Below are 22,841 nucleotides of genomic sequence, written 5' to 3' on the forward strand. Positions count from 1 at the left end.
ATTTAAGTCATTCAAAATTCCAACTCAGAAAGAGCTGCCAGTGGCCAACATTTCTAAGGGCAAAATTACAGCATTTGGGAATTACAGATCTGCAGACAAACCAGCAATTTGTGAGGAATTCAAGTCACCAGGAGCAACAAATTAGGACCACAATGCAAACAAAATTAGATAGTCTCCTTTTAACCTCATCTCTATTTTAAGGGCTTTTTTTAAAAAAAAAAAAAAAGTTTTTCTATTTGTTGTTTGTCTTATTAAAGTCTCTGTGAAATTGGGCTGAGAGCAACTTTTTAGAAAACAAGTTTCTCCATAATTTAATCTCATTACCTTAGGTTGTGTGAAATTATGCCCATCTGTGTGCAAGGAGGTTCCTCTCAGCAAATTTAATGCAGCGACAGAGTCACGCAGCAAAGACAGAACTCAGTAGCAACATGAAAATTTCTGTAATCTTTGTAAGTGCTCAGCTTGAGAAAAGGATGCCAGCTGTGGGATATAAACATATTTCAGGTTTCCTTGTATGACGGCTCTTCTCTCCAGCTGGGGACACGGCTAGAGTCTGAAGGCAACTCTTTCCCAGGGTGACTCTTGCTCATCTACATGTCAGTAGACCACACTGTGTGAAAACAAAGACCATACCAATCCTCCCCTCCTCCATCCAGTAACAATGAAATCACACAACAGCATCTTTAAAACCATGCCCACTCCTTCCCATAATTACTCTAACAGTCCATCTTAGCACTGCCTCTCAGCCCTTTCTCCAAGGAGAAACCAAAACCTGAAGGAGAAGGAGGAAACGGCTCATCTGCTGAACACAATGTTCGGAAACGTGAGGTGAACGTTCCTCACCAAAGCGAGATGAATGTTCCCACCCGAGCACAAAGAAAGGGCTCATATTTCATATATTTTCCATTGTTTGAGCTTGCTTATACATAAGGAACTACATTTAGCAGTCACCAAGGGGAGATATTTAGCAGCTAGACTCATGCTTTTAACATGCAATAGCAGAAACAAGGCAGCAGGCCCCACCAGCATGCTCCACCTCTGACACAGGGGGTTCCCCCTCTGGGGGCACAGGTACCTCTGCAACCCCCACAGAGAAATTTGCAATATCCACCACCCAAATGAAAGCATCGCAGCAAAATTATCCCCGGTGAGGGGGCCGCAGTAACAAACCCCCAACATAAACCACCTGCTGCAGTTTGCTGAGCAGGCCCCTCAGAAAGTTCCTCTACGCAGTGCTGAGTTAATGAGTTTCAACGAGAGAAAAGGCGCGGACACAGGCCACGTGGAGCCAAAGAATTCTGGATGGAAAGTGAATACTTTGAAATGAAAGATGCTGAAATGAGATGGCTTCACAACATAGGGAAATGCCTGTAGGTACTGATGGAGGCAATGGTTTCCAGCTTCAACATTGAGAAAGTGATGGCTGCTGGGGCTCCAAGGGCTTCCTCAGGCAGTGACAGGCACGACAGAAGGACCTGTGCAGTCACAGAATCATAGAATATCCCCAGTTGGAAGGGACCCACAAGGATCGAGTCCAACCCCTGGCACCACACAGGTCTACCCAAAAATTCAGACCATATGACTAAGTGCACAGCCCAAACGCTTCTTAAACTCTGACAGGCCTGGTGCCGTGACTACGTCCCTGGGGAGCCTGTTCCAGTGTGTGACAACCCTCCCAGTGAAGAACTTCTTCCTGATATCCAGCCTGAACTTCCCCTGTTGCAGCTTGATTTCCCCTGTCGCACAGCCCGAAGGCCATTTCACACCCATGGGCTGCTGCCCCTCGCTCCTGCCCAGAGTGCAGCTGCCAAGACAGGCGTGTGTCTGGCTCACGGGTCCCTGTGTGGGCAGGGACAGCAGCCCTACACCCCAGAGGCAGCACACGGCCCACAATGTCTGAGTAGAGACAGCAAGACAGGGCTTACCAACTTACAGAGAATTTCAAATAAAAATATGCAGTGTGCCATGAGTGACTTTCTCAGATCACCCAACATCCTCACACAGCTATTGCTTGACACCAGTTGCTGGTGATTTGGGCTGCTGCCGTTCTTTATATATCTAACAGCAACCTCATAACAGTGCCCTTTCTCGCGTTCCTTACACACGCTGAAAGCACTGTTCAACTGGACCCTGTAAAAATATAATGCAGCGTGTTTGTGGACAAAGACAAGCTTTAGAAGACTGGCAAGTAAAGAAGTGTCCTTAAAACTCTTAATTGAGATAGAAGGAACAGGGACTACTTATCAGCACAGGCTGCTGGCAGGCAAGGTCAGATCAGTAGCCAGTAAAGGCAGGTGCAAATGATGAAATCTGCGAGCAAACTCTAAAGGGACTGCTGCCTTCTAACAGAGGAGCTCTTCTCTGCTGGGGCTGGTGCCACTGCTTAATTTGATTACACACAAGTGACAGCCTGGGGGAGGGAAAGAAGGAAATAAAGAGTGAGGACCCTCCAAGCACCCATGCTGAACATAAAGGGCTCACGCAGCTGTGTGCTCAGCAGCAGGGGCTCTGAGCAGTGGTCCACAGCGAAATTACAGGGGGATCAGACAGCTGACATGGCATGATCGCCCAGTAGACAACAAATTACTTGCTTTCCCCTCAGCAAACCACATGCCACATAGCAATTTTGACTGGAAAGACGCTATCCCAGATTTAAAGGGAAACTAATGTTTTCAGAGAAATACAGAGCAGGAGAGGCTGGAATCTGGTAGGGAACACACAAGCACATGCACGGACTGACACTCTTTGTCCATAACACTTGCTACCATCTCTTTTATTATTTGGCTTTTTAAGAGCTGCCACAGGCCTCTTTTTGAGCTGTAACTGGCCATCTGCACGTACCCAAAGTGTGCTCTTGCTTCCCTCCAGTTCTGAAATCCTATGGGAGCACCCTGAGGCTGTTTCTTTAAGAGACGGATCAATTCAGCCTCTGCTGTCCTGGCTCAAAATTAAAAAAAAACAAAAACAAAAAAACCTGACCACAGTCTAGGATCCGGTCCTCTATACTAAACCCAGGAAGATACTAAAGAAGAAAATTGCTTGTCAAGATATTTAGGCACTTTTTTTTTTTAACCTACCTTAAAGTTGTCGTGACACTACCTACTGGAGTCTAAATTACACTTTCAAAATTACATGTATTAATATCTAAAGTGTGTAATTATAAAAGAGCAAGTATATTTTAGAACTACCATACTTAGTTTTATAATTTTTTTTTAAATAGAAACTTTCTGCGTGACTGCAATATCTATATTTTAGGTCTTGCCTTTACAACTCAACACCAGCAAAGGAAAATGGAGTCAATGTGTTCAACTGGAAGCTGCAAAACAGTAATCCTCTATATGATGTCAATGCCATTGATAAAAAAAAAAAAGTGAAAGCAAACCTTATTCATGCATAGGAAAGAACTGAAACAGTGGAAAAACTGTGCTGCTGGTAGACTTTCACCATATTCCTTTGCTACAGCAAAATTCATGCATTAAAAAAAAAAAAAAAGTACGTTTTAATCTACCATGAACAATGAAAGGCTGAAAAACATTTGTTTTGGTAGCCAGAAGTGTGATTGATGAAATTACAAACAGCTGAATTATCGGATCAGTGATTTCAGTTTACTAACTTGTGATGTCCGCACCACGACCGATCCTACCTGTTGGCTTCTGGCAGCCAGGCAGAGCCCGGGGGCTGAGTGTCAATGACCAGGCAGCCAGACTGAGCTCTCCCAAGGCTCAGCTTGTTCTGCGCACACATCTCTCACTACAGACAGCGGTTGCATAAGAAATCTCTCCCACTCAAGACTGAAACAGCTTACAGCTCAGTTGCACAAGTCTTGGAGTGAATAAAAACAAATATTGTCTGGTTACCAAGTCCAGTAATTACTAAATGATGATGAACATATTTCATATTCACATGGAAAACGTGAAGGGAGAGTGTAATAAAGCTCAAATAAATATCTAAATCAAGAAGGTTAAATCCTAATTCAGACTGTATTAGGTGTGCTTACAGCTAGAAACCTCTTTCCAGCCACTCACATAACTTGCCTTTTTATTCAAGAAGCCGGGTGCTAACACAGCTCTATTGTTAATTTATTCTGAGGAAGTAAAGTGGCTTTCAGTGATGCAAGTGATTTAAGTATACATTTCTGAGGCAAATGTAAGCTTGCGATCAGGCACTCAGTTTTTGACATTTATACCATTATATATTTTTACATGATTTTGAAAGTTATTATGAATACAGAAGCATTACTGATTAGGGAGAGAGAAAACAAGTTTAACGTGAACAATGAAAAGCAGAGCAGAAATGATTCATCTCCCTGTTCTTCAGCTACTGCTGCAATCCCTCTCAAGCCATGGTCCAAAAAACTGATAGTTTTGGAGGCTTTGTAACAACTTAAAATTCACTGACTGCACCATAAACAGCTGCCAAAAGCCTTAATTTCACATGCATCTTAGCACACCTTTAAGGATAACGGTAATTTTAATCCTTCTTGGAAAACTGTTTTAGTAAAACAGCTTTCAAAAACTGTTTTTAAAACCACATTTTACTTAAGCATGGCATGAGAGACTCAGACCCTGTGAATGGGCCACATTCAATGATTCAATACATGTGTTTGGGCTAGAAGTGAGCTCCAAGAAGCACAGGTGTTCCCCCTGCACAGCACCTCTAACTGCTGGGACTTACAGGTTTATTTCTTCGAGAAAGGTGCCTCCAACCCTAGCAACTTAGAGTACAACCCAAAACTTATTTCAGCAAGCAGTGAAAGGTCTTCTCAGTTTCATGGGTGTTGGTGCAAGTCTCAAACAGTGCGCTAGCTTACAAAACCAGGCGCTTACCTAACTCAAAAAATAGCTGCACGTGATGTCCTTTATGCCAAGCTGGAATTTGCCAACACGCAAGAGGTGCAATTTATGCCCAACTAAAAATACTGCTTTTCTGAAGGAAATGGCAAGCGAGTAAGTTTCAGCTGTGTTACCAAGCCTCTGTTGTAATGAAATAGGGAAGAGCAGTAAACTCGTTACTTGATATATACGACATCTATCAAATGCATTTCATTGCTTTTTCAGTGCTTCCGAACAGTTCAAAGTGCACCACAGAGCTGGCAAGCGCACCGCAGCACATGAGGGAACTGCTGCACAGTGCTCGTGAGCATCCAGCATCTGCATGCATATAAAAACGCAAATTAAATGACCACATTGGTAAATGAAATGAAGTTCATTATTCCCTCAACAGCTAAGGAATGCTGTTGGGGAGAAAGGCAGGATGAAAGGGCAGAGAGGGCTAGTGGGCAAGAGCCCAGCCTTTGCCCAGAGCTACCACCCAACAACATCACGCTGTGACCCACGACTCAAGGTTTTTTATTAGGGATTATGAGATTGTTTATGCAGACTGCATGCAAGCACAAGTGAACACAACACCAGGATTCCTCTCATTTAGGGGGAAAATAATTTTCTCCTTTGTATTAATACTGTTTGGAAGAAAACAAACAAAAAACCCCACACTGTTCAGTGGTGATTGCTTAATTGCCCGTCATCAGAAGCTCAGGAATCGCAGCACATTGTTGTTACAGCTAAAATCAACAGTTGGAAATTGGCACCTTAGTATTTTCCATACCCTGTTATGGGAAAGCCATCATGGAGAGATCAGTGGTTGCCCTTCCAAGCACTATTACCTGGGTACTGTGTTTGGTAGTTCTGAGTCACAAATTCCTTTAAAATTGCAAAGGGAAAAAAAAAAAGGAAAAAAAAAAGTCTTATCTCCTGATTCTATCACAATACATTGCTTTTGTCCTTCCCTTCCCCATCAGAAAAGAGACTAACACATCCAAGACAGAGCTGATCAGGAACTGTCAGCTCTAATCAGAGCACAGTAGCTGTCAGTCACCAGTGGCCTGTGGGTATTTTGTTTCCTGAATATATAAAAGATTGTTATCCTGAAAGTTAGTCAGCATTTCTGGCTGCTGGATGGAATAACAAGACCATTATAGGTGTTTTGACAGTCGTATAGCTGCAGCAGTATTTGAGCCCTAATAGCTTAACACACAAACACATGCAATGGCAGCTCTGGGCAGTCTCTTTTCCTGACACACCAATGCGGTGTGTCAGGAAAAAAAAATGAAGAAATCATTTTTCTTTATTGCAAAGTTTGTTTCCTAACTTACACAGCTGCCATTTATTAATAGTGTTGCAATTCTGTATTAATTATTATTTAGCACTGACAATATGCTTGGAACTGCACAAAATTAGTCCCTGCCCCACACACCTCAAGCAGTCCTGAGCGAGTGTCCCAGAACCAGCACCCCATACCCTGAGCTGCCCAATTACTTAAAGCCCGGACGGCAGCGGAGCTTGGTCGGCTGGTGCCACGTCAGAGTATTTAGCTGGTGCTGCAGCCACACTGCAGGGGTCTAGCTGGGATATGGGTTACAATATCAGATATGGGTTTGTTGGAGAAGACAACCCAATGCTAACAGCAATATAAAACTGAGAATCTAGTATCTCTTTGGGGAAAATAAATAAATAAATATATCCTGTTATAGTCACACATTTTCAAATTAAAAAACTATATATATTATTATTTTCAAATGAGAAATTTCTCACTTAAGAGGAATACAGCAAGAGCAAACAGCTGTTCCTAACCTTCCTGAAATGCACATCTGGTAGAAAAACTGCGCTAAAGCAACTCTATATGCCAGCATAAATGCAAAACATCCAAGGTCATCACTACAACACAGGCACAGATCATGAAATAAAGAGGTGAGAGACAGAAAAAAGCAAAAATTGCATGTACCCAACAGGGCATGACCCCCCCCCCCCCTTTTTGGATCTGCACTGTTTTGTTGGTATTCTCTTCCAAAGGCTCTCCTCTCTGGAATGAAAATATGCAGAGTGCAGATCACAGGACAGCCACAGGAATCTGCAAACCTGCAGGTAAGTTTAATTCAAGCCCTGAAGGCTCCACACAGGCCGAAGTCCTGTCGCCTGTCAGTGCACCCACTCTTGTTGTTTTCCATGTTGCCAAGAACACAGGGCTCACGTTCTACGGCAGTAACAATGTGTTTCTAATACAACTCAAGAAAATTGAAAACTATGAAACAGAAATAATTAACTGTGTTCTGTTATTTACTTAATTATGGGCAAAAGCCTGAGCAAGGAATAAAAGGGATTAGAGCAGTTTTGGCTCAACGCAGCCTTAAAATAAAAATAAAAAAACACCATCACATGCCAAGGCTGAAGGGATTTTCATTCCACCATGTGGTTCTCTCATTCTGCCAGCCAAGCTCCAAGCTGCTACTGCAGCTTTTCTCTGTATAGCCCCGATCTTCTCCCTGCACTGCTCTGATCAGCCATTGCAGTTGCTGGTCACAAGCAGAAGCATAGGAAAGGTATTAAAAAAAAAAAAAAAAAGCCTGTAGGAGATGATTCTGTTCACCAACAACATAAACATGGCATATTCATACTGCTGCATTTAGGTATGGCGAGACATAAAGCTGAGTTTTTCTTTTGTATTTCTGTCCCGTCTCTTCAGGGAAAGGTGTTCTGTGATTTTCAGTTGTGATAGAAAATCTGCAGTTCTGGAGAGGGGTGACTGACACGTGTTCCCCCAAAACAAACTACAGGTGAGAGCTGAAACATCACCCTCACCACATTGTTTGCTGTTGTAGTTTGATATTTTGGGAGACAACATGGTGGTTGTCGTGTGTGGAGGCTTTCATGAAACACACTGCATCATGAAGAGTGGGAAGAAACCTGCACAGAGCCCTTCAGAAGAAACCTTCAGCCTCTTCTGACTGGGAATAGGTCCAAAGCGATGACCCCCAAAGTGGAGGACCCACATCCCATCCGGGATCCCTTACATTCTCACTTTCCTGATTATTTATACTGCTGTAAAACCAGAAGCAGGGAAACTTGTGTTCCCTCCCTTTCACTTCCTCTCTCTCCAACCCTACAGAAATAGCTGGGTTACACAAGACAAACACCCACAAAACAACAATGCAAGCAAACATGTCAAAAGAAAGAAAACCTGTGTATGAGATGCCTACTGCGTACGCCAATTCTAAGTACAGTACTCGTTCAGTCTATAAATAGCATGCAAATCTATTTTAATAGTACCAAACTCAAAGGGAGGTTTTCTAGTACTCATAAATCAGAACTAAGGGGTTTGGTTTTACTTCGTTGTTGAGCTTTTGTTTTTGGTTTGCCTGTACCTGTCTCAGATATGCTTCTTGAGTTTCAGACCAAGAATTTCAGACCAGTTTCATGAGAAGCCCATGCCACCTTCTGTACCCAAACCTCTCTAGAAACCAGCAGGAGTTGTTCACATCACTGCACCTCTTTGGGCTCTGAGCCCAAGCCCATCCTGCTCAACTCCCATTAACTTCCATGGCCCCTTAGGCATTTCACGGGTCCTTCATAGAACTGATTTTGAACATTCATTATTTTTTTCTCTGAAACACTCAACACCCTACATCCACGGCAGCAATTTCCAGAAAACTCAACTAGAGAGAAAGATGTCATCCTCCATCTCCCATTTCCTATGGACGTTTTTATGCTTTTTGCTGTGATCCTCATCACGTTTGGTAAATGCTGCCTGCAAACACCTGCTGATTGCTTCCATTGCCTTCCCTCAAATCCCTCCCCAGTCTCTGGCTGTGCTGCCTACAGAAGGACATACCAGCTTCTCTGCCGGGGATCCTTACGCTAACCTCTCCTGTGTCTCATCTCCCTCAGGCTCCTCCATCTGTGGCCTACAGCCCTCTGATATCTCTTGACTATGGCGGCTTCACACCGATAGCTAGCTAAGCTCCACCGCTGCCACTCCTCTCCAGAACAAGGGGAGATGCTATGATGAAAAGAAAGCTCAGAGGTTGAGATAAAGACAGGGAGATCACTCACCAATTACCATCATGGGCAGACCAGACTCAGCATAAGGGAGATTAATGTAATTTATTGCCTACAGATAACAGAGTAGAGCAGTGAGAACTAAGAGCACCTCTCCACCATCCACCCTCACCATTCCTTTCCCCCGAGCAGTGCTGGGGAATGGGGGCTGCGTTCAGTTCCTGATGCTTTGTCTCTGCTGCTCCTTCACGGTCACTCTGCCCCTGCTCCATGTGGGGTCCAGGGGCTTCCCACAGGCAGCAGCTCTTCAAAAACTGCTCCCACATGGGTCTGAATCCATCTTTCAGGAGCAAACTGCTCCAGCACGGGTCCTCCATGGGCGGCAGCTCCCCCCAGACCCCCTGCTCCTGCGTGGGCTCCTCTCCACGGGCTGCAGCTCCGGCCCAGGGCCTGCTCCTGCGGGGGCTCTCCATGGGCCGCAGCCTCCTCCAGGCCACATCCACCTGCTCCACCGGGGGCTCCTCCACGGGCTGCAGCGTGGAGATCTGCTCCATGTGGGACCCATGGGCTGCAGGGGGACAGCCTGCTCCACCAGGGGCCTCTCCACAGGCTGCAGGGGACTTCTGCTGCATGCCTAGAGCTCCTCCTGCACTCACCTTGGGGGCTGCAGGGCTGGTTCTCTATGTGCTCTCACTCCTCTCTCCCAGCTGCTGTGATGCAGCAGTTTTTTCCCGTTTTGCTCTCCCAGAGGCACAACCAACATCTCTTACAGGCTTGGCTCTGGCCAGCAGCAGGTCCCTTTTGGATCTGGCTCTGATCTGACATGGGGCAGCTGCTGGGCTCTGCTCCCAGATGCCAGCCCTGCAGCTCCCCTGCTACCAAAACCTTGCCACCTAAGCCCAAAACACTGATGCATATAGATTATAAGTACTGTGGGTGTACTGTCTTGTTCAGCAGGAGCTGCACTACAGGGTCCTCGTCTATAATTAGTACACATAAAGCAATGATGATGCCAACAAGCAACTCAGCAAAAGTTCTGATCTCCAAAGTTCTTAATTTCTATCTGTAAAATAAAACTGTGGTTTCCCACTGAATTTCCTGAATAGGTGTCACAAACCCGTATTAGCAAAACCTTTATAATAAAGGTCCTCCTTACATCCTTACAAACTTTGATTCAGGCAACACTTTATCCCACCATATTTCAGTCATAAGTTCCCCTGCACTATGGGGACACCATCTCTAAAGATATAAAGCAAGAGCTGTGGACTTTCATATTATGGTAAAGTCACTGATTTTTAACCATGTCTACTGAACCTAGTACTCTACCATGCTACCTAGTGTGCAGTTTGGTTGCTTCTGGTGTACAGTCAATGACAAGTAATAAAGAATAAATATATAATAAATAGGGACAACTGAAAACAAGTTGACTGATGGAATTTAACCATATTATAGCTTGGCATGCTATTTGAAAAGTCCTGAAGGAATGATTACAGAATTCCTACACCTTTGACCAGAGAAGCTTCTCCACACAGCTTCTAATATTGACAGTCTCAGAGATCAAGGGACTAATAAGATCATCACATTCTTAAGAATGCACTGAATATTTATGAGGACCTTAACTCCATGTAATAAAGCCCATATTCACTGGCTGTGAATGCTTGGATGCTTTAGGGATAAAATAAATCAACAGGCATAAAAGAGGATCTCAGAGGCAAACAGGAAAATCTGCGCATAATAACAAAGACAGTAACTATCTGGCAAATCTACATCACAAGGAAGAAAAATACTATGATTAAACATAATAAGACTTCACTTGAAATGTAAAATACTCAGGAACAAATCCTGCCAACTCGCATAAGAACCAGCAAACAGGAAGTAGCTGATGATGCAGTAAAGCCCATCGCACAGGGAAAAGACGACATTAGAGAACCAGATGCTACTACACAGTCTTCGCTGTTGCGCTTCAGAGTGGTTTCTATTGCTCGTTTCTGAAGTGTGTGAGTTTCAGTCCTCCCAGCTTTCGTTCACACTGCAGCACTTCTTGAATTCTGAGCCAGTAACAGGTGCCCAAGCAAAAAAAAATGCTGTTGTTCTTTTGCAAATTCTCGTGTCTGTGAGCTACTGACACCACTGGCTCAAGCATCCTTTCCTAGTGTTTGCCAGCATTGCACTCCTTCTACAGCTGAATCCTAGGTAACAGCAAGACTCAGATTAGCTTCACTAGATGATAAATGAAGAGCTTGCACTGCCACTTAATGGTTTCCTCCCTGAAACTATAAGCACTGAGCATAGTCTTGTTACAGTTGGGACAGGGGGATCCCTTTATCCCACTACATGTACGAGACCTTAGATTGCATGAAGACCATTCAATATGAAACATGAATGATATTCATACAGTCTAAGATTTCACACATTAAGGTAATAGATTACAATTGCAAACGTGAACTCACAAATTACAGAAAGCAGTTTTGCCTCATAAACTCCTGAATGTCTTGGCATTTGGAGTTAGTTTTGAACCCTTCCTAACCCTTCAGTTATAGCTTGTACTACATAGTTTTAAACTTGACTTTCAACTTTCAGTAATCATTTGCATGTGTGTGTATCTTCAAAGAATGGTATTTGCAACTATGTGTTGTAATGGGAGGCTAATTAACACAAATATGGTTATTAGCAAGTTAGAGACATTTACAAGACAAAAACACCAGACCAAAGCCTATGGCTTACTGCGTCACAGGGATAGAGAATCTCAAGGATGGACTCGTCCCAGCCAAGACTCTGCCACTAACTACATTACCATGGGCAAATCGCCGACACTCTACAACTCTTCCCCTTCTGTAGTGGGATAGTAAGACTCATCTACTTCGCTGGGGAGTTCTGCAGCTTCATTAAATCATTACCTTTAAATTAAAGGCACTACAGAAATGCCAGGAAGTAGCGTCTGAATTAGAAGGTGGAGGTGACACCCTAAATGAAGCAAGACTATTTTCATCGTCAACAGCAGGCACAGTAAAAGGTCATTCATGGCATAATTGCGAAACCGCATTCCAAGCTTCTGAAGGTAAGATGACTTTTCCCAAAACTTCATTAAGGAAGAGGATATGTCCCAGCATCACTAGATGGCTGAAATGCTATAGTGTCACAGGTAATCTACAAGGATTTCATAACTGCTAATCTTCCCTTTTCCTTATTTTTTGTTTTTCTAATAGCAACAAAATATCACGGCTCTTTGAAAGAAAGCTCTTTCCACAGGCAACTGTTTTCGGTATGATCAAAGACCTATTAAGAAAATTGCAGAGGATCATTTCCCTTCAAGTCAGTAATGTTCAGCACTGTTTTCAATCTTTTCTTTATAAGAGCCACAGTAGAGGCACTCCCACATTTTGTCTGGGAGAGCTTCTCCCAAATATCATTATATTCTAATATTCCCCATGTGCAGTGGGAATTCTCAGCTCTGCACCAACATTAGGACGTTACTGAAAGATTCAATATTACTATTCAGGCTTTTCATTTTGAAAGTATTGGAAGAAACTTATTCTTAAACCATAAGAAATAGGACGGCCCTCAGCAGAGGCCCAGTTTTACTGTGTATTCCCAAAAGAGCCTCAACTCAGTGTCAGGTGTGAAGCTGTGCATGTCCCACATCTCCAATTGCACTCCAGTTTTGTCACGGAATGTCCCAGATACCAAAAGGCACATCCCGTCCCAAACGTCTTTCACCTGTAATAGGACATCCTTGAAACCAGAACTAGGGAAACAGGTACCTACTTCTTTCTTTGCTGCGCCTGAAAAAGATTACCCCAAAACACCTCACTATACACAATCTTTGCATTCAGAAGTAAGAGCATAAACACCAAGGAACACCGCATTTGCTGTCCACCTTTTAGCAATGAGGAGCAAGACATGCCATGGGAGAGGGCAGCCTCCAATTTCTTTCTGTTACATAAGATCTCCCTGCACTGACTGGATGCGCATTATCTAAATTCTGTGTGGTTTAGTTAGAAAATAGCAGAAGATGCTCTGAGAATTACATCTGCAACAAAGAATTCCACAGATCATCATCTTTTCTAAATATGATGACTTTGACTAAATATATACCTGCTTTAAAAACGTGCATCTGTGACCAGGAAGACCAAAACAGCTGCAAATTAAGTTTTAAAATAAGACAGAAGGTATACTTTTAGCATCATGGCCAAACAACCAGGTTCTCCGCTCATGTCTGTCAGTCAGCTGCCTACTGACCACTTTGGGGTGTTTCAGGATGAAGTCCTAAAGTTTTGCTTTAAAAAAAGAGAAAAAAAAATGGGTAGAGGACTCTTACAGGACACCAAGAGAAAGGTTAATGACAAAGGTCAACTCTTATTTGACCTCAGAGAACCCACATCAGGGATCACCCTGGAGACACAAGTCCCCAGGAACCAGTTTCCATTGGTACCGCCGCCCCTGAACACTTTTTTTGGATGGAGCTGGAACCAGGAATTAACACAGTTCTCACAGCAGGTCACTGGCCTTAGGTGAGTCGTAACTTCTCATGCTACTTCCCCTGCCGTAATGTGTCTAGTGTTAAAGCACCTTATTATGTTGCTGCAACAATTCATATTTGCAACGTACTTTGAAGGTCTGAAGAGTTGTATTCACTAATTATTACCTGTCTTGAGACATGAACTGAATATTCAAAGTGCTAGCTTGATTCATATGCAAGTGCACGTCACATAAGTATGTGGTATGTGGTATGCACTGAGACTCAACAAATAAAAGCAAAGATTGCTTTTAAAGAAGACTTCATTATGAAGTCAGCTTTGAGCACAAAAATATATAATTTTATTACCACAGCTCTTCTATTAGACCAGATTTAAATTGTTCCTTGTTTCAGATTAGCACTTTATAGAACATCAGTTTGAAAAACAAATACCAACCAGCACAAGACAAATAGGTCGTGCAAAACTTGGTTCTGCCCCCAGCTGTCCCTAAAGGGAAAGTCTGATGTTGGAGATCTCGTAACCTTTGCTATCCAGCTGAAAGCTAGCAGATAAGTCCCACGGGGTGGTTACTGAGTACTGCCAAACCAGAGCTTACCCTAGAAATACTGTAGTGCTGGTGATGCTACATCCCAGAAGACAGGCATTTTTATCCTCTCTTTGGTCAGGCACTTTTCAGCCTTCCCACAAATGAAGATGCTTCTCCCCTCCCCTGCCAGAGCACCCCACATATTCTGTACTTGAAGACAAAACATGAGATGACAGAACTGTTGCTCAAAGTAACATAACAAACAGGCGAATAAGATAATGATTTAAATACATACATATAAATAGCCTGTGTATGCGTGATGGGGGATAGCTTCCTGAAAAAGAACCTTTCTACACCTGGAAGGAAAATGGTGCTTCGTGGTCAGTCTCCGCACTAGAGATTCCTATTTGAGGGTGAGGGAGCAAACTACAATTTCCTCGCCTAATAACAGAGCAATGTCGGATCTTCAGGCTTCCTCCCGTAATATGCTGAGGACCAAGTGACTGCTTGGTATCTCCCAAGACCGGGCCTTTGCATTTCCAGTAGGAGCAAGCCCCGTCTAAATATCATAATAAAAAGCCACAACAACAGTCAGTTAAATTTTCATTCTAACCCTTTCCATTTTGCTACCGCAAACAGAACCAAACCATCCTGGCCAACTTACGCTGACAGCAACGACTGGATTTGTATCCCTTGCACCCTATTACTGCCCTACAAACATATTTTAATGCAGCATAAACAAATACGCTGATTTGCTTAACACCACATCGAGTCCTAGTGATTAAAATATGTATATGCATGGAGCAAAATTTATACATGCGCAGACGCATTTATAAGCTCCGAAGACAGAAATTATCAGTATTGCCAAACGCAGAATATGCATTATAGTTAATTACACGAGACAGTTGAGTGCCGCCAAGCCTACTTCATTTCTAATTAGAAAAACTTCAGCGATCGTTTTCTTCCCTGCTGCTATCGCCTGACAGGAACAAACGAGGAGTCCCCTCTAGGGACTGTGCAGTGCATCCTGACACGCGTTTGTTTCCAAACCCAGGCTCGCAGCAGCGCTAGCCGCTGGGGCACGCAGCGCCTGGCTCGCCCTTCGCTGCCGGCTCGAAGGCGAGAGGCGCCCCGCAAGGTGCAGCGCGACGCCCCAGCACCCATCCCAGCGCTGGTGGCACCTGCTTGCCAGGTCCATGGGGCAGAGACCCTTCTGGAGAAGGGGGTTTGCTTCGGCATGGCTTGCACCCTGTTTTCTTGGGGGCTGCGTTTCCCCAGTGGCAGCTGCCACCTGGACTGGGGATGCTGCTGGCACCCCACAGCACCTCGAGCATCCCTGTCGGCGCTGCCCGAGGAAGCACCGCTCGCTTCCCCCGTGCCAAGCCCGGACAAACAAAGGACTCCTCCTTTTATTTCCCATAAAATTAAGGCAAACCAGAGAACAATACCACGGGGGCCTCACAATGGGCGCTGCTGCAGCCCGCCTCACCCTAACCCACACCAGGGCGAAACGGAGCCCAGACCCCTGCAACCCAGCCGGGGACCGAGCCCCGCTTCCCCCCGACCCCAAACCCCCAAATGCCACCCGGGGACCCCAGCCAGGAGCCCCCCACGGCGGGGAAAGCAGCGGGGAGGCCGCGCTGCCCTCACCTGCCACCGTGTACCGGTCCAGGTAGTTGAGCACGTTGCCCACGCTGAGGATGCCGGCGGCCGCCACGCGTGCCCGGCCGAGGCTCGGTGCCTTGCGACGGGCTGCGGGGCGCTCGGGCGGCGGGTTCATGCTGCCCGACAGCGTCTGCACCTCGCCCTCCGCTCCCCGGCCGCAGCAGCCTCTCTCGCCCTCTTCTTCCTCCTCCTCCTCCTCCTCCTCCTCCTCTTCCTCGTCACCGGCTCGGAGCCGCCCGCCGCAAGCCGGGCTGCTGCCGGAGGAGCCGTCGCTTTCCAGGCACATCATGGGGCTGCGGGAGGCAGCGCCGCGGAGCCTCCAGCGCGGAGCCGCCGCCGAACCTCCGCCGCCGCCGCCTCAGGGCCGCATCCCGCGGCCGCCCCAGCCCCAGCCCCTGCCCGCGGGACCGGCGGCCGCCGCCTGACAGCCGGGGCGGGGCCAGGCAGAGAGGGGGCGGGGTCGGGTTGTGGCTCTGCCCACTGCCCCCCCTCAGTCCTGTCAGGGATTGCGGTTTGGAGGGGAGGGCGTGGGGGGATCTCCTCAGGGACCCCCGGAGATATGGGGGAACCTGGGGCTCTTGGCAGGGTGGGAGGGAAGGGACTGGGCACGGTTCATTGGTGGGCTCAAATAATGGGTGTCCCAGATCCAGTGTTATTAAGCTATGGTGCTATGCAGCTGCTGAGGGAACGCTCGTTGTGTGTGGAGCCTGGGTGGCAGACAGGGCTCGAGATGATTACCAGGGACAGTTGGTGGCTGAGGGGAAACTGCACAAGTCCCACCTCAGCCCACCTTTGGATTACGTTTTAACCCCAAGCCCACCTCTACCTCAAGTTTTAACCCCACCTCCACCTCAGGTTTTAACCCCAAGCCCACCTCCACCTCAAGTTTTAACCCCAAGTCCACCTCCACCTCAGGTTTTAACCCCAAGCCTAAGTCCACCTCAGTTTTTTTTTCCACCTCCACATCAGGTTTTAACCACAAGCCCACACAAAAAGCTCCTCGCGTAGTTTCAGCTCCCAGAGTCGTCTACGCAAGGGAGCGCTGCCAGGGAAGGGACAATGTTAGGCGAGGTGAGGATGAGCTGCAATGTTCTGCAATGTGCTGCCGACCTCGCCGCTTTCTGCCTGCCTCCCCATGATTTTCCTACTGCATGGCAGTGGCTTCAGGAACAACACACGGCTTCAAAGGAAGTAAAATGGCTCCAAAATTCCCCATGCTGAGAGCAGTTTTGCCCCACTCCCTACAAAGTTCCACCTTGGAGCTAAGGGCCGAGAGAAATTTCATTTCAAAAGGAGAATTCTTCAAAGAGATAAAAGCGTTCATAACCTGAGTGGCTCCAGAATGTCGTACCTGTAGTAAAACTACAAAAGCTAGCTCCAAAGCGAGGAGTAAAATGACACCTAGGAGCTCACGTGCACCTGCCCAGGAGCAGTAGGTTACGATTTCAGGTTTCTTACCTACAGAACTGTATCATGAGTGAGGCCTTCATCTCTGGGATAAGTACTTAAACAAAATCTGTCACCTACCTCTGAACAAACCAGAGTTACTCAGACGAGCAGCACAGCATGGTGTGTGCACCCAGCACAGCTTTGTCACACCCTTCCTGGCACCGGAACCAGTCTCGGCTGTGACCAGGCACCAATGACACCAGGGCCAGACCGTGTCCTAATCCAGGGAGAAACTGCAGAAGGAAACCTGGCGGTGCTGCAGGTGAAAAGGGCACTTTCTGGTGAGGCAGCATGCCATTTGGTTCTGTTTGGGCAATGCGCCATGAAGGAAAAGAGTGAGCACTGTTTCTGATGACACTCGATACTCCCAGTAACGGTAAGTGACGTTTTTACATTGAGAGTAGGTCTGCATAGATGTTACAGAGCTGGTTTCGGTAACAGAAACAGAGTAGCTTGCGGTAATATAGATGATGTTCAAGTTAACTTGTCTGAATCTAGAGAAATTTATTTACCCCATAACAGCATTTGCAGTTCAGATTTGACTGACTGCATGGCAAAGTTTATACTGACAAGACTGCTTCTTTACATTCCTACTAATTTCATTATTCAAGTGGTATATGAGGTATACGTGGTTCTGAGGGTTCAGGAAGTTCCTCAGAGGCCAGCCAAAGTATCCAGGATCCCTCACAGGTCGGCTCAGCATGGTCTGCTCCAAAGTCTGTTCCACACCACTTGTGCTCCCCATGGGCATTGCATACAGTCCCCAAAGACTAGTCCTGTTTTGCAAACAGAGGACACTGTGTTTAGAAGATGTTAACAAGGTTAACAGGTAAGGCAAAATTAAAGACCTTAGTTTTATGCATGAAAATGCTTCCTCTGAAAGCAATTAGGAAAGGACAGTTTTCTTGATAAGCAGAAGTTTAATTTTTTTTTTTCCATTTCTAACCAATATCAAGTACACAAACACAGCTGATAATGAAGTTAAGGTGGCTTGCTGCACATTAAAATAGCTGCCTAAAAAGATTGTGGAGTGGCTTCTCCAAATCCCCTGGATCCAACAAATGCCCAAGAGGAGAGTGATCAGCCCAAATGCCAACTTGCTGTTGAAGACTAACATACACTCAAAAGTCCAGGCAGGCTTCTGATGACCATTGAATATGGAGCAATGCAGAACTGAGCTGAAGGTGCTTCATGTAAGAGCATCCTTTCATTTCTGACACAGAGAGGAGCTTCAGCTCAGAAACATCTACAGATACAGCACAAAGAAGGAGGCATTGATCAGGTAGTTACTTCCACAGCCATGCAAGATCTTACAGCCAACCTTAACATCTTCAACTCTACATGACAAGTCATGAACAGAGAAGATGCCGATACATAAATCGTGTGACATGGATGCAAAGGAAAAACAGAGGGAACTGGAAAAAATGTGATGGAATTGGCATTACTGGCATGATGATTCATATGACTGAACTGCTAAAAAAGAGGTTACTACCTCTTCAGAGGGGCAGAGTAGATTCCAGCTTAAATACACTGCTGTTTTTTTTGCTGTTACAGGTTGTTGAGAGGGGATTTGATTACAGAGTGCAAGTTCTGTCATGGGGAGAAAAATGCCAGTGCTAAGAGCTCTAATCAAGTGGAGAAGGGCATAGCAAGAACCAGAACAATGGCTCAGAGCTGGAGTTAGAAAAATCCTAATGAATCATCTGTTTCACATTTGTTAGAGTGATTATCCCCTGGAACAAAATGCTAAAGAAGGGGTGTATTCTCCATCCCCTTGTGTTCTTGGATCCAGGTTGATTGCCTTTCTAGAAAGTGCGTTATTGAACTCAAACATGAGCTATTGCACACCACACAGAAAACTGGCTGTAATTTAATGATAGGAGGTCAAGTTAGATGGGTTAAAGTCCCAACCCTGAAGACAGAAATTCTTACACTGCCTACCAAGTACATGTTTTCTGCACCCACTTCAGTCTCTAGCGTGATCTGAGCGTAGCCCCGGGGAAAACATGTTACAACAACCTGATCTTGAAATGGTGTTTGCTAAACAGTAGTGTTCTCATAGCCATGGTCATAGAGATGGACAGCACCTTTCCAGAAACTGGTGATACTGTGTTCTCTCTAGAAACTCACTCTGGAAACGCTACCAGGAAGTGAACAGATAGAAGACAATGACAGATCTCTCTCCAGTCCTACCCATTTTGGGGTTTTGAACAGATTGTAACTCTGCAAGAACAAGAATAACCTGCAATTGCCCACTGTCTCCTGGCTTCTTTTTTCTTCAGTAATTTCTTAGCTGAATTAACCTGTTACTAGGAATTGATCTTACACAGCAGCATTTATAAGCTCACCCACCTCAGAGGTGTCTTGTACCATATGTTGTAATGGGTAGAACTGCTGAGAATCAAGCAGGTCTTCCAAATCAGCCAAGGGGGCTACACATTAGCATATACCTCCACATTTTCCAACAGTCACTCTTTCAAACAGACTCTCTCTCTAAGCTATCTGAGGAGACCAGACTCCTAATTTGTGCGTTCAGTGCTCAGCGATGTGAGGAACCCCCTGGTCAACATCCTTCTCCCTCCACTCTCTTATATGACACGTCTCACTGAGGAGAGCTTTGGGCACCAGTGCACCAAAACCTCTTTGCACAGGGTGCCACATGCACAGAGCAACACAGCCAGACCACGTCCCCTTCAGAAGCGTTTAATTATGCAGAGAAGATATGAACAATGCTCCAAGATAAACAGAAGTTTTACAAAGCTCTCAGAAGGCAGATTAGACTTCATCTCAATGTCAAAATGTATTGGTCTTTTAATCGGTTCCCTTGATCCAACAGATATGTGATGGAGGCAGAGATAGTGAATCAAAGGAAAAATCCATGAACAGGAGCTGCCATCCCAAGGCTCAGTTGCTTTCTAACCCTCATGCTGTAGTGCTTGAAATGATAAAATGGATGCAGAAGAAGCTGTATTGCCATGAAAACATTTAGCTTTTGCAGAATACTAGCAGCCACTCTCTCCCTCTACTGCAATCCTACATAAGTGCCTGAATATTTGTTTGGGAATTTTTTGGTTACAATATTTTTTAGAGTTCTAGTCTGTCTAGCATAGTATATCTCATGCCAACCACAACGGAAAAAAAATAATTCCTTCCCACACCCAACAAGAAAAAACACAACATACACAAACACCATACCAAAAATCTACAGGCCTAGCAGACTGTTCAGAATCACAGCATCCAGAGGAGTTGTTACAGCAGGCAAACTCACCGTTATCCTTTGCAGTTTCTAGTGTATGGCCTTTGATGTTCAGGACTGTTGAATGTAGTAATCCATCTCCAAAAATACTGACCTTCATTATACTCAGAGGAGGCTCAGTGCTCCAAATAAACAGAGCTTGTGGTCTCGCCTCAGGTCCCAGCGGGACTACAATTACTAGCACACCACATTTTTGGCAAGTTTTGTCCCATGTTTGAATGGAAGATGTTGAGCCTGAACTACTGCCTCCCCCCACCAGAGGAGTCAGATTCTGCAGATGATAACATGCGTATTTGCTGTTAGTGTCCCACTTCTCAGAACAGCTAAATACTTGAGGTCTGATTAACTAGCATTTAAGAATCCAGAGTGGAATGGAGAGTTACAGAAATAGCATCCTTGCACCACCCCAGCATTTTAGGAAGGCACTGCCAGGTCCATGTGGGAGCAGAGGAATCCCAAAACAATAGGGACAGACCCAGCAGTTACCAGTTTATAAACAGCTTCCTGGCATCTTACAAAAGAGCTTAAGCCACGAGAAGGGGATCCTTACAAAAACAACATCAACAGAAATGGTTGCACCGTTTGCCTTTGCCCACATAAGGACAGATAAGAAATGAGGTCACACAAAGTGGAGCAGGCTGAAACTCTACAGCTCTAACTGCATGGTTTTCACAGTCAACTTAACTCATTTCAAGACCAAATTTCCTCGAGGAACTTGGAAAATTCCAGCTCATTGCTAGCAGCTGTAATTAGAGCCAAGCATCCATTGTCCCAAACATTGTCCCCAAAATCACAATCCCAGTCCCATAACCTCATCTGATTTATGTTAATACTTCATCAGGGTCACTTGAATTTATAGTACTCCATGTGGGCTCAAGCATTTGCATTTAAAAACAGCTATAGCCTCAGCACCTGTAGGGTCAATCTGTATATTCAGAAGAGGGATTTATTTTATTTCACATTTAGTAATTTTCATGCCTCTTCAGCATTTACAGTGAAGCCCTTTGGTTTATAATGTGATACTGGGGACGGACTCTCTAGGACTGAACAGCAGTTACATTCTTGGACTGAATGATTGCTTACAAGTATAGAGGACAGGATTTGACAACTCAATCTATAGGATGGAGGGCACCATCTTTTATTCTTCAGCAGTTCAACTTAAGTCTCCAGAGTCCACAGCGGTGATTGGCCCACTTGATCAAAGAAAACTGAACACACACACGGGTTGCTTCCCTAGTGAATTGCTCTGCCCAACTTGTAAGAAGATCAAGAACATGCAGAGAGCTCTTTGACCAGTTACAGCAAATTCTGTACCACGAGCATGATAAAAGTCATTCAAAGCTAAACCACTACTCCAAAATTAGAAAGCTGAGCTAGGTTTCTACTCAAGGTAATGGTGGCTACACATACTAGCAAGATTCTTTGAAGGGGTCACAGTTTGAATGCAAGCAAGATCAGGGAATGTAAAAATGTTCTAAAGAAGAGTGTCCAAACTATTCTGGGATCATTCAGGTCTTGAAAGAGAAAGAAGGAGGTTCTCAATCCACTGTCAATGTAAAGTAGCATGGAGTAGGGGGTGGGTGGATTTGAATTTAAGCTTATATTTTATTGCATGGAAAGCAAAGGAGAGAACACTTCAGTGAGATAGATGGAGAGTAAAGGGACACGTGTTGTGGGTTACAAAACTAACTGCAACTCTATAAATTATTATCAACTACTATTTCGTAGTTCAAGCAATCTTGTTTCCTAATCAGAGAAGTTTTAAATTAAGCATCATCTTCAACAAGAAAGAGAGCTGATCACGTAATTGTTTGTTATGATTTGTGTAGGAGTGCTCCTACCTGGATTGTCTTTCTTGTATGCAAACAGAATATAGCTCATGAGTAATTTCCACTTCTGTGTATAGTGTCTGGTGTTTTAACAGGGCCTATTTCACAAAGCTGAAACAATCATGAGTCCAATTAGGAGAGGAATAATAACAACCAAGGAAGCCACTCACTGAGAAAGAGGCTACAAAATGCATACTATAACCACAAAAAGGACATTTTTTGATAAATTCAAAACCATAGATAAAACAAATTGATAATGAAGCAAAAGGACAAAATATTCTGTAAAAAATATTTTCATTTTCAAGTCTATTTTAACATAAGAGTAGTATTGACAGTGTACTACCTCCATCATTAGATAAAGGAGTAGAGCTGTCAACAACAGACTGTGCTGCAGTCTGAAGGTACTAAGGCTTAAGATGCTTTTAAGTCAGAACTTCAGAGATTGTTAAAAGAGCTGGATGAGGGCTCTCTGCTCTGCTGACACAAGACATGCTGATAACAGTTAACATGGAGAGCTTCCAGAAGCCTGGAAGCGAGTTCATGTTGTGCTGATATTTTATAAGTATAAATAGAGGTCTGCCAACCTGGCAGTAGTTGTGAGTAAAATAACGTAAAGACTGACATGGGACTCGATTAATCGAGAAATATGGGGATCATGTAATTAGTATCAACGCACAAACATTTATTAAAAAGTAAAAAGGTAATAATTACCAAATGAAATTAATTTTTATTCTAATGGGATCAAAAATTTACCTGCCTGCCGAAAGGTAACAACATCACTATAATGGACTTTTGCACAACACTTAA

At 44.7% G+C, this 22,841-nt stretch overlaps 1 protein-coding gene across 1 annotated transcript in view; it reads right to left on the reverse strand.

Annotated features, from left to right (window-relative positions):
• The window catches only part of LOC118254074 (sphingosine-1-phosphate transporter SPNS2), a 114,815-nt gene extending 99,026 nt beyond the window's left edge, over positions 1–15,789 (reverse strand). The window contains exon 1 of the mRNA XM_035559056.2: positions 15,486–15,789. Within this exon, the coding sequence (XP_035414949.2) occupies positions 15,486–15,789 (304 nt within the window). The remainder of the gene's footprint in view (positions 1–15,485) is intronic.
• Between the last annotated feature and the right edge of the window lie 7,052 nt (positions 15,790–22,841).

This window comes from Cygnus atratus, chromosome 20, assembly GCF_013377495.2.
Source record: "Cygnus atratus isolate AKBS03 ecotype Queensland, Australia chromosome 20, CAtr_DNAZoo_HiC_assembly, whole genome shotgun sequence".
In the NCBI taxonomy this organism is placed as follows: Eukaryota; Metazoa; Chordata; class Aves; order Anseriformes; family Anatidae; genus Cygnus; species Cygnus atratus.